Source organism: Eumetopias jubatus, unplaced genomic scaffold (assembly GCF_037043125.1).
Source record: "Eumetopias jubatus isolate StellerSeaLion01/CBP00866 unplaced genomic scaffold, mEumJub1_p1.0 scaffold_3, whole genome shotgun sequence".
NCBI lineage: Eukaryota > Metazoa > Chordata > Mammalia > Carnivora > Otariidae > Eumetopias > Eumetopias jubatus.
Window position 1 is genome coordinate 160,652,827 of NW_028274809.1, and position 12,301 is coordinate 160,665,127.

At 37.8% G+C, this 12,301-nt stretch overlaps 1 protein-coding gene across 3 annotated transcripts in view; it reads left to right on the forward strand.

Annotated features, from left to right (window-relative positions):
* PIBF1 (progesterone immunomodulatory binding factor 1) overlaps positions 1–12,301 on the forward strand; it is a 231,209-nt gene that overhangs the window by 196,095 nt on the left and 22,813 nt on the right. The window contains exon 18 of one of the 3 annotated variants that reach the window (XM_028106141.2): positions 7,803–8,094. The exons of the other annotated variants lie outside the window; for them this stretch is intronic. Within the exon in view, the coding sequence (XP_027961942.1) occupies positions 7,803–7,853 (51 nt within the window). The 3' untranslated portion in view covers positions 7,854–8,094. Of the gene's footprint in view, positions 1–7,802; positions 8,095–12,301 lie in introns of those variants that run through there. 3 annotated transcript variants of the gene reach the window in all.

Below are 12,301 nucleotides of genomic sequence, written 5' to 3' on the forward strand. Positions count from 1 at the left end.
TAAACCAGTCAAACCAAGACTGTGCTAATGCAAAATTGTTAATGTGAATTGACTGGGTGACCTGGAGGGAGTCATTTAAACACTCTAAGCTGGTTCTAATCTGTAAAATGGGGGGGGGGATCATATGAAATGAGGTCCAGACATCTTTTATACTAATATGCTATTATTCTTTTCAGGCATTATAATTTTTATAGTTACTATTTTGAATATTTTCAATTTTCCATAGCAACATTTTTCTTACATCTCATCTAATCTTGTTAATAAGGAATTTATGATGCACATATTTGAAAATAAGATCTAGTTATTTTATAATCTTAGTTTTTTTTTAAGATTTTATTTATTTATTTGACAGAGAGAGATAGTGAGAGCAGGAACACAAGCAGGGGGGCAGTGGGAGAGGGAGAAGCAGGCCTCTTGCCAAGCAGGGAGCCCGATGTGGGGCTCTATCCCAGGACCCTGGGATTACGACCTGAGCTGAAGGCAGACACCCAATGACTGAGCCACCCAGGTGCCCCAGTCTTACAGTTTTATAACTAAAATGGAAACATTTCTAATTTGCTTCCAGATCCTTTGGCTGAAATTATTTGCTATTGATATTTTTCCCTGATACCAAATTTAATGCTGAATAGATGGATGGATGTGTGTTCATATATGCATTGAAAAGATGAGGAAAACACAACTGCTGTCAATGGGGCGATAGGGTAGAGGTAGAGCTGTGATGTAGAAGAACTTGAGATACTTGTCTTTATATGCTTTTATATTCATATGAGCCTTTTACAGTACCCATGTGATAATTTATGTATGAAGGGAACCCCAAAAGGTGCATTTGATAGACACCTTTCTCAAATTCTGGCCATTAAAATCACAGATAGGGCAGAGTTGTTTTTCAGGCATTGAATGCCCCAACAAAGACTAGATTGAGCCATGGAATGTAAGTGCTGTTAAGTGTAGGAGCTGTGTTTCCACTGCCTTGCACAGCCCAGGAACAAAGTTGATACTCAATAAATATTTGGAATTGAGGACTTAAAAAAGAAATGGTTAGGTGCCTTCCTGATTTACTTATCTTCTTAGCTGTTAAAACTCTGCTGGGTGGGGTACTTAAGTGTTAACACTAAAAGGACAGGGACAGTGAAAAGCAGCAACTCCCAAGGCTGTGTGGTTAGTGCCCAAGACTATGGTTAGTGCTACTTCTACAATGGACAGCACCAACTCGGTCCCTTTCATTCATAATCACCCAGTTCATTCCCGCTAATCACCTACTTTCTCTCTCAAGGTAGCTTTTAGCTGTGCTAGCCCTTTTCTCTAGGCTTACCTTGCTCCTTTCTAGAAAAAAAATTGGAGCTGTTCTAATCCTCTTTGGAGCAACTTTCCTTTTTCCTTCCAGAGCAGCATGGAACTAACTTTTGCTAGTATTCTGCTACCATCCTTTTCCAAACCAGCATTTTTACTCAGAATTCATATCATTGTCACTATTTTCTTAATAAAGGTGCAGATGTTGGGCGCCTGGGTGGCTCAGTCGTTAAGCGTCTGCCTTGGGCTCAGGTCATGGTCCCAGGGTCCTGGGATCGAGTTCCACATTGGCCTCCTTGCTCAGTGGGGAGTCCGGTTCTCCCTCTCCCTCTGCCCCTGCTTGTGTCCCCTCTCTTGCTGTGTCTCTCCCTGTCGAATAAATAAATAAAATCTTAAAAAAAATGCAGATGTTAGCAATCCTGCTCTTAGTCTTTTCTCCAAGCAGATTGTCAGCATTGAAACAATAAAAAACCTTAGGCTCCAGGGAGGGCAGGGAACATCACAAGAATAGTAGCACCAGTACTTTGTGTATGAGGTTCCAGATGACAGTGAGTTTATGATAGGGTTCAGACCTTAATTTCAATTGGTTAGCTCAATGGCTAGCATCTCTTGGACAGGTAAATTACGTTTATGTAATGTAAATGGCTATATCACCACATGACTCTGTAGAAGTGATTTAGAAGGCTACATGTGGTCATCTGGAAGACAAAAAATGTTCAAATAAGTACAACTTAGTTCAACAGGTTTGTCCTGACTACATGTAGGAACCCTTGCTAAACATTATAGAATATTTGATCATTTTGATACAGATGAAATTGGGTGGACTACTTTAAAGTAAAATAAAATGCTAAGTGCTATGGAAATTTAAAGAAAGAAGAGATACTATGATGTTGATGTGCTCCTGCAGAAAGAAAGTATTTGAGATTCAGGCCTTGAAGAATGTGTAAGATTTTGACAGGTGAAAATGAGGGTTAGAGAGTGAGAAATTTCAAAGGCAGAAAAAGTACAATATTCACAAATTATTTTCTGATTTGTGCTTCTTTCCATTATTCAGTAATAGGATGTCTAATATGTACTTTTTATATCTAGAGTTTATTCCTTTCTTTTTTTTAAGATTTATTTATTTATTTGACAGAAGTAGAGAGAGCATACGCAGGGGGAGTGGCAGGCAGAAGGAGAGGGAGAAGCAGACTCCCCACTGAGCAAGGAGGCCAACTTGGGACTCGATCCCAGGAGCCTGAAATTGTGACCTGAGCCGAAGGTGGATGCTTAACCAACTGAGCCACCCAGGCGCCCCAGGACTTTATTCCTTTCTTACTACATTCTTATCCCTGACTTCAGTCACTTCATGACCCATTAACACTTTCCTTAGGACAAAAGGGGAAATAAAAGTAGATAGCATAGGGGCGCCTGGGTGGCTCAGTCGTTAAGTGTCTGCCTTTGGCTCAGGTCATGGTCCCAGGGTCCTGGGATTGACCCCCACACGGGGCTCCCTGCTCCACGGGAAGCCTGCCCCTCCTCTCCCGCTCCCCCTGCTTGTGTTCCCTCTCTAGCTCTCTCTTTCTCTCTCTCTCTCTCTCTCTCTGTCAAACAAATAAATAAATAAGTCTTTTAAAAAAAAAAGTAGATGGGATATACCTACAGTAGTCAGATTCATAGAAGCAGAAAATGGACCAGTGGCTGCTAGGAACTGGGGGCATGGGGAGCTACTGTTCAAGGGGAAAGAATTTCAGTTACACATGAGGAAAAGGGTGTTGTGGATGGATGGTGATGATGGTCGCACAACAATGTCAATATACTTAAAATGACCTGTACACTTAAAAATGATAATGGTGGCAAATTTTCTGTTACGTGTATTTTACCACAATTTAAAAATTATTTTTTCTAAGTAGATAGGTTATAAAAGCAGTTTTTCTCATCACTCATCACAAATGAATTTGGCAGTTACTTGTAATATGGTAATATAATGAATACAACTGGATGTATTAAGACAAGTGACACAGGATGCCGCGCTGGGGTAGCCTTACTACAGGGTTGTGTGCTAACTCTGTACCTCCCAACCTTTCTCAAGACATAACCACACATTTGTGTGGCACTCCAGGTTAAAGAACTTTGCTGGTGGATTGAAGCCTCCATCTCTGGAGGCTGAGGGGATCAACAGTTCATCATACCTATGACGCTTCCTTGTGACATTTGTACTGAGACTCTGGACTCAACTTTTTTTGATGATGAATCTAGATTTATCTCACCAAAGTATGCTCAGACCTCAAGATATGTAGCTATGCACATTTACATTTCAAAAAAATGACTTTTCAGTTCCTAGCATCATGAATTCTAATTGCATCGTCTTCCTGATGTACTTTAGCTGGTAAGCTAGTTTAGAAATAAGGAATTTCTTTGTGAGAATGGAAGTAGGGCAGTGAAGGTTGAATGATACAGGACAGTCTCTCATTTAGTTGGTAGGAAAGCCAGGTCAGCTGTCCTAGACTCACTTAGGTTGGGCCCTGCCTGTGAAGACTCTTTAAATATTTATTTCTGGGATTCCCAGCTTATATCTTTTTCTGGAAAACAAAATTACTATATCTACTAGACAGCATCTTTCTTTTCTTTAGAAAAGTGGCACTTTTCTGGTGGTTGAACACAAATAGATTCTTAATTTCTAGCTTTTTTTCTAGATTCCAGGAATAATCCACCAGGTGTATGATATCTGTATCATCATCATTCTTTCTCATTTTTAAAATACTTTCTCAGTGTGTTAGAATCCCCAAGGAATATATTAATGTTTTAGTTGACTGCTTGTCGATGACACAAAGGTACCTATCTTATCAGTTATTTATCTCCAGAATCACATTGTAACAAGGTAGATTAGTCCTGGTAGGTTTCCAGTTAATCCTGTCATTTGTTTCTGCCACAGCCCTCTGAGCGCTTCCCTAAATCTGGAGTACAGTTTACTTAAGGTTTGTTAACACTCAACTGATAATCCAAAGTTTTCACTAATTCGTACTGTTTCTTTGTAAAATCACAAATACAATTAACCTAAACCAGCACATAAAAATTAGAGCTATATGCCATATATACATATAAAAAGGGTTTCATGTAATGGAACCTATGAGAGATCAAATATCTCAAAAGTCAATTTATGCAGTGGAAAAGCAGCTAATCCCTGGAAAGAGGCACACTTGACTGTGGCAAATCTACCTCATTAACACATCTGATAAAGAATGTATTGGTGGGGAGGGGAGGGGGGAGGTGGTCTGCTGTGGACCAAACACAGATAAAAGGAGTCAGGAAGAATTGTCTGCTACTGAAATTCTTGTACTGTCCTTTTTGGATCTTAAGATTCCTTTTTAATATCGAAAGTTTTATTTATCTTCTTCCCATGTACACAGAGCAATAATATTTTTTGTATCAGTCAAATGAGAAAACACAGATGTACAAATTCTCTACCCTTGACTATAAGCTTGAAGGTCTGTAGCTTGGTCTGTAGAAGCTACTTTCAGATTTTTTTTTGTCCAGGAGCCACAGTTAAAAAACCAGTTCACATTGTGACCTAGTGATGATTACACACTTTCTCAAAACAGAATTTACCCCAGCTATGGCAGGTACTCTGACGTTTTCTTTTTTTTTTTTAAGATTTTTATTTATTTATTGAGAGAGAGAGAGAGAGAGAGAATGGTAGAGAGCATAAGAGGGAGGAAGGTCAGAGGGAGAAGCAGACTCCCTGCTGAGCAGGGAGCCCGATGCGGGACTCGATCCTGGGACTCCAGGATCATGACCTGAGCCGAAGGCAGTCGCTTAACCAACTGAGCCACCCAGGCACCCAACTCTGACGTTTTCTATCTATTCTAGTCTGTTGACTTTTTTTTCTCAATTCTGGTCTTTAGCCATTTAATTGATTTTCATACTTATGGGTGGGGACCCAAAGTTTCATTTTTTTTCCTTCCACTTTTATTGAGATATAATTGAAGAGGCCTACAGTTTCAAAAACACTGACATAGATGTGCTTCTGAGACTGTGCGAACCTTAGACTTTTAGCTGGCTCACCTTTTCCGGTCACCCAAAACCTCGCCATCTGTTTATCTGAGAACCACGCAATTTTTCAGTTTTACTGTGGCTTCTTATGGTCTGTGACTGTTTAAAAAAAAAAGGAAAGAATGCTGGTAAAATTAGCAGGCATTCCTGGCCAAATGACAATTATATGTCTTATTACCAATTAATAGCATTCTGATTTGTACTTTGGCTTCTTCTGGATTTAGTTAGCCTCGGTCACCTTTTTTTTTTAAAGACTTACTCATCCATTAGAGAGAGAGAGAGAGAGCATTCATGCGCTCACAGCAGAGGAAGAGGGAGAGAAGAGAATCCCAGGCAGACTCCCTGCTGAGCACAAAGCCCAACTCTGGGCTCCATCCCGTGACCCCGAGATCATGACCTCAGCTGAAACCAAGATTCAGACAGACACTCAACCAACTGAGCCATCCAGGCACCCCGCCACTTTTTTTTTTAAGTCATCTCTACACCCAACATGGGGCTCGAACTCACAACCCCAAGATCAAGAGTTGCATGATCCACCTTCTAAGCTAGCCAGGAGCCCGGCCTCTGCCAATTTTCAGTTCTCTTAGCAGACAGCATCTGGCCTTCCCAGTGATTTCTTGATTTTGCCATGGAAGCTTCTTTGACTTTTTTTTTTTAATATTATGCATTTTATTTTTTTTTAAGATTTTATTTATTTGACAGAGAGAGCAGCAGAGGGAGAGGGAGAAGCAGACTGCCTGCTCAGCAGGCAGTCCGATGTGGGACTCAATCTCCGGACCCTGGGATCATGATCTGAGCTGAAGGCAGATGTTTAAGCGCTTAACCAACTGAGCCACCCAGGTGTCCCTCTTTTTTTTTTTTTAAGATTTTATTTATTTATTAGAGAGTGAGAGAGAGAGAGATCATGAGCAGGGGGTAAAGGTAGAGGGAGAAGCAGACTCCCCACTGAGCAGGGAGCCCGAAGTGGGACTCGATCCCAGGATCCTGGGATCATGACCTGAGCCGAAGGCAGACGCTTAAACAACTGAGCCGCCCAGGTGCCCCACCTTTTTTTTTTAAGTAGGCTCCACCCTGAGGTCAAGAGTTGCATGCTCCACTGACTGAACCAGCCAGGAGCCTTTCTTTTCCCTTTAATACTAAGGACTTTGAACTTTCTTTTTAAGAAGGAAATATGAAGTGTTTTAATACAGATTTTCACTTTAGAAAGATAAGCTTGGAAGAATTGTGGATGATTAATTGAAGAGAGAGCCAGATCAGAATTAGGAAGCTCTTGCAGGAATCAAACCAGAAACAATGAAGGCCCAGTGCTGTCAAGATAGGAACAGAATGAGTTAAGAAGATATTTCAATAAAAGCTAAGTTTTAGACTGCTTAGAATGAATGTAGTAAGTGAAAAGAAGAACTCTAAGATGAAGAAGAATCAAATATTTCTGGTTGAGATTACTGAATAAAGTGTGATACTATTCACCGAGACAGAGACTATGGAGGATTGGGAGAGTTCATTTGACATACTGAATTTCAGTCACCCGTGGAGACCATCCTGTGAAAGAATCTATAGCTCAAGTTAGAGCCATAGTGTAAAGATTCGGGAGTGGAGGAGAGTCTACCAGCTTAGTTAGTGGTAATTGGAGTTGGCCAAACCATGAATAAGGTCAAGAGGAGCTGATCATTGAAGTCACTTCCTACAGTTTGTACATCAACGATCAACTATAAAACAATATAAAAAAGATAAAATTACAAGCTGTCATACTTATCTATATGCATACACATACATATATTTAGAAATATGGTCCTTCATAGTTTGAAGCAGATCTAAGTGGGAAAGAAGTAAACTGCTTATTTATTGTAATATATTGTATTAAAATAGGACGTTTTGATAGGAATCAGTGCCTTCTGTAAGAAGTTCTGAGTGCTATCTCTGTAACAGTCCACCTCCCCTCTTTTTTGTTACTATGTACAGCAAGGCTCTCTTTAGATTGAAATGATTGAGCAGTAAAGCTAAGAAGTTCTCTGGTAAATACTTAGCAATTCAGAAGCTCAAAGTACAGTGATTTGGATCTAGTAATTTTTTAGTAAATATCCATTGCATGAATAAATATCCATATATAGACAGATAAGACAAATGAAAAGATCCACGTCTTCAATTTTTTTTATAATTCTCTTTGAAAATAAAATCAATTCATAAATACTTACCTATGTATGATATGTTAAATACAGGCTTTGAGCCAGAAAACACAGATGTATATTTTTTCTACAGACATACCAGGTGGGAGATTATTTCTGACAAAAGGAAGAACCTTTGCCCTAAAGTATCTTTCTGAATTAAGAAAAGCAATTATTTACTGTAATTTTACATACAAAGCCCCAATATTATATAGGTACTTAGTTCTCTGAACTGCCTCTCTTATTTTCCTTATAAGCATTTTACTTGATTTTTGTGGGGTTTTTTTCTTTTTTCTTTTTTCTTTTTTTTTTTAACAGACCAAAAAAGAAGCACCAGAGTGGTCTAAGAAAGAAAATATGAAGACCTAGTGTTTTGGATGGATTTGCTCTATCATTATTTACTCCCGAAGTTCTTTCTCTGATGAACAGAAAGTTTGTCATAATCATGTACTTGGCATTTTTTTAAATGACTAAAGTTTATTTTAACTGAATGTTAAATTAACAGATTTCAGCATGATAATCAAAATGTATGAAGTGCAAACAGTAGTATGCTTTGTATTTGGTTTTATCTGTTTTGTTACAAAATAAATATATACTCTTCTGATTTAAATTTTAGAGCTTTCATAATTCTCAATGCATTTTTAAAGTATGTGGCTTATAAATATTTGGCTAAATATTGTCATATTGGTGAGTATATTTTCTAACTATATAAATACTAGGTTTAAAAGTCATAACAGAAATACCAAGACACTGTACATTTTTTAAAATTTAGAATCATTTGTGAAATCTAGTAGAAGACACTACAAATGCCCAGTAATGTTGGTCAGATATCACATAAGTAGGTGGATATGAATTGCTGATTGTTTCTTTTTTGTTCAAGATTTTATTTTATTTATTTATTTGACAGAGAGAGAGAACAGAAGCAGTGGGGAGTGGGAGAGGGAGAAGCAGGCTTCCCACAGAGCAGGGAGCCCAATGCGGGGCTCAATGCAGGGCTCGATCCCAGGGTCCTGGGATCATGACCTGAGCCGAAGACAGTTGCTTAACAACTGAGCCACCCAAGCGCCCCTGCTGATTGTTTCTTTGGGCTGTTTTTCCTTATACTTCAGATGATCATTAATCAATAAAATCGAGGAGAAAATCTTATTTTATTGGCCAAGTAAAAATTTGGTGGAAAGTCTCTCATTACATTGGTGAAAGCAATGCTGATTCAGATGCAGCAGGATGGACCAAATTTCTAGTCAATGAGGAAAAAAAGTAGCATTTTCTCTTTTTCTCAACATAAAATACATTCCATTTCTCATTCAAGAGATAAAAGTTAAAGAAGAGGAGGAAGGAGGGAAACAGAGTAAGAAAAGAAAAAGAAATATACTTTTCTGTATCAGGTTTTCTCAACTACTGTTGAACATAGTGGCTGGGTAATTCCTTTGTTCCAGGTGGGAGTGGGGAGCAGCCCTTTGCATTGCGGGATGTTTACCAGCATCTCTGGCCTCCACCACTAGATGACAGTAGCACCCCCCCCCAGTTGTGATAACCCAGAAATGTCTCCTGTCCCCTGGGGTAGCAAAATCACCCCCTGCATCCTAATGAAGAACCAGTGATATCGATGATTATCCTTGCAGATACAAAACAAGAATACCATCTGTTCAGTGTGTTCTTTGAAAATCACAATAGTACAGAACTATTAGTTGAGTGAGAGAACAGAAAAAGTAATAAGTAATATCTCCCCCTTTGATAGTAATATATACTTGTAAATCTGTCGTTGGCCTGAAGACCCTAATCCCATTCCCCCTCCTTGTTCCATTTAGCTAAGTATCTTCTAACATATGATTTTCTGCAACAAAGGTTTGTGAATATGACCTTTCTTAGGCATGCATTTTAAATCCAGAATGCGTGTATAATTCATTAAAACTAAATTAACTTGTAGACATAATTTGTTTCCTTCTAAAATGATAGAAGAAAATGTCTTATTTTACTTTCAACTCTAATTATAAAACTGAAAGCATTTTATGATTTACTTTAGTCGGTTCATTATTATATGATATTTTAATATAAAGGAATACTGATTGATTATCCAGGTTAAAGTAATGGTGTGGACAAGGGCACAGAAGTAGGAAAATTAGGAGCTCATTTAAGAAATAGAAACTACAGTGATGAAGAAATTGAGGAAGTCTTCCTCGCTCCAAATCCTTAATTTTCTTCCCTCTTCCTTTCATTTCTAGATGTAATTACGTTAAAAAAAAAAGTTCCTACTATCATTTCTTACCATAATAGCTATTAATAAATCTCAGAGTTAGATTGTTTTTTTATTGAATTATATTTGACATACCATAATAGTTTCGGATGTACAACATAGTGAGTTGATGTTTTTATATGTTATGAAATGACCACCTCGATAGGTCTAGTTACCCTCTGTCACCATATGAAGTTAATACAGCATTATTGACTATATTCCCCGGCTGTACATTACATCCCAGGGACGTATTTATTTTATAACTGGAAGTTTGTACATCTTAATCCCGTTGCCTCCTTCACCCAACCCTTAATCTCCTGATAGATTGTGATATGAAAGCTTCTTGGAAGACCTTTGTGGGTTTCTAATTCAGATGTCACTCCTTCCAGAAAGCTTTATCTGTTCTACCATAATAATCTGTGTTAAGGTCTCTGTACTTTATATCTCTTTAATTCTGTTTACCATATTTTACAATAATTGTTTATACTTGTCCATTTCTTTGAAGGCAAGAATTGTTTCTTAACGCTTTTTTTTGGTCCTTAGTATCTAGCACTGTGCCTTGAACTTAAGCAGTAAATGTTTACTTGATGAATTTGACCTATAAATTTTTATTTTATTAATGTCTTAAAAATTAGAGATGGGGCTTGTTTTGGTATCATGCAATCTATTGTAGCTCATTTCTTAACGTCACTACAACCCTTGCCTTTTCTCCAAATTTCCAGACCTTTACTTTTTCACTTTTTTTTCTCCTTACCACTTCCTTTTTTTATTATGGTAAAAAACACATAACATAAAATTTACTGTCTTACTCATTTTTAAGTATGCAGTTCAGTAGTATTGAGTATATTCACGTAATTGTGCAGCAAATCTCCAGACTTTTTCATCTTTCAAATCTGAAACTACACTCATTCAGGAGCTTCTCTTTTCCTCTTTTTCCCTCCCTGGAAATACTTCTATTTCTATGAATTTGACTACTTTAGATTTCATGTAAGTGGAATCATACAGTATTTGCCTTTTGGTGACTGGCTTATTACGCTTAGCATAATGTCCTCAGGGTTCATCCATGTTGTAGCATATGTCAAAATTTCCATCTTACTTAAGACTGAATAATAGTCCATGGTATGTGTATACCACATTTTGCTTAGCCATTCATTCTTTGATGGATATCTGGGTCGCTTCCACCTCTTGGCTATTGTGAATCTCCTTGCTTCCTAACTTTATCATATCCTTTCCTGGCTTTGGCATTTTCTTACTAAAAAATAAATAAAAACAAAATTAACATAAAATTCTTTTTTTCCTTGCTAAATGTTTTATGAAATGTCATCCAAATTTAGAGTAATAGCTACCATTATCAAGCTCATTCTATCAGCCAGTTGCTGCATTACATGCTTTCTACTCCTTAATTAACTTAATCTTCGCAGTAACTTTGCCAAGTAAGCATTATCTTCATTTTTACAATGAAGAAACTGAGATTCAGAGTAACTTAATGGCCCAAGATCAGACACATAATAAACAGTAGAAGTAGATCTGAACCAAGACTAATTCTAACGGCCATGCCCTTTCCAGTATACTCTACTGCTTCTATCCCCACTCCCCACCCCAGTGAGATAGAAAGGATGGGGAAAAATCTTGATTTATCAGCTTTCTTGGGGTGGGTGAACTATATATATATATAGGACTTAGCATAGTTGGATTTTCATTCAAGAAAAATTCATGGATATAAGATCTATTCCTAAAGATAATAATGTTGCAGTGATAAAGGATTCTGACATGAAAGAATTCCATGTTCTTCTAATAGTCCTTACTAAGTTAATAGTATATAGTCAACTTTTCAGAACCAGCTGAATGTTCTATGCGTTAATTCACGCATTCATTCAACAAGCATGAAAAATCTAAAATGTATAAGGCATTTAAACTTTGAATTGTTTGTCCTCACCCTTTTCTCAAGGGGCTTTGAAAAAGAACTCTATGATGTCTCAAACACCAGAGGAGAGGTTTATTCTTATCAACCTCGATACAAGAATTTCAGAGTACTCCAAATTCACTATCTTGCACCGACAGTGAATGGATAATCACCCATCAGAAATTTTAAAGCAAGATTCCCACACTTAGAGAAGGTTGAAGCTATTAATGAGACAGATGCCCTTTTACTCTAAAATCTTGAGAGGCTAAGAATATGCAAAAAGAAAAGGGGGGAGGGTGGGAGAAAAAATATAGTTTAATCTCACTTATTTTAGAAAGTAGTAAGTACTATAAATGCTTCAAGGAAAGATTTCCTGAGGCTTGGAGGTCACCCGACAAAGCCAGCCAGTTAGCTATCAAAGAGTCCTCACTAGATATCATTTACTTTGGTTGATTTACAAGAGTCCATAGTCCAGACCTCAGCTCTATAGGCTCAGAAACTTAATTTTATTAATGCATTGAAGGTGACATCTTTCAAGAGTATACCCCCACTTACTGGTGTATAAATCATGTATTTTGAACAAAAAGTAAAACTACAGACTATGACCCTAGGATCAGTGCAGATGGAGGATTCTCTCCCTGTTCCTCCTTGGCTTCTGCTATACTGTATACTCATCATTTT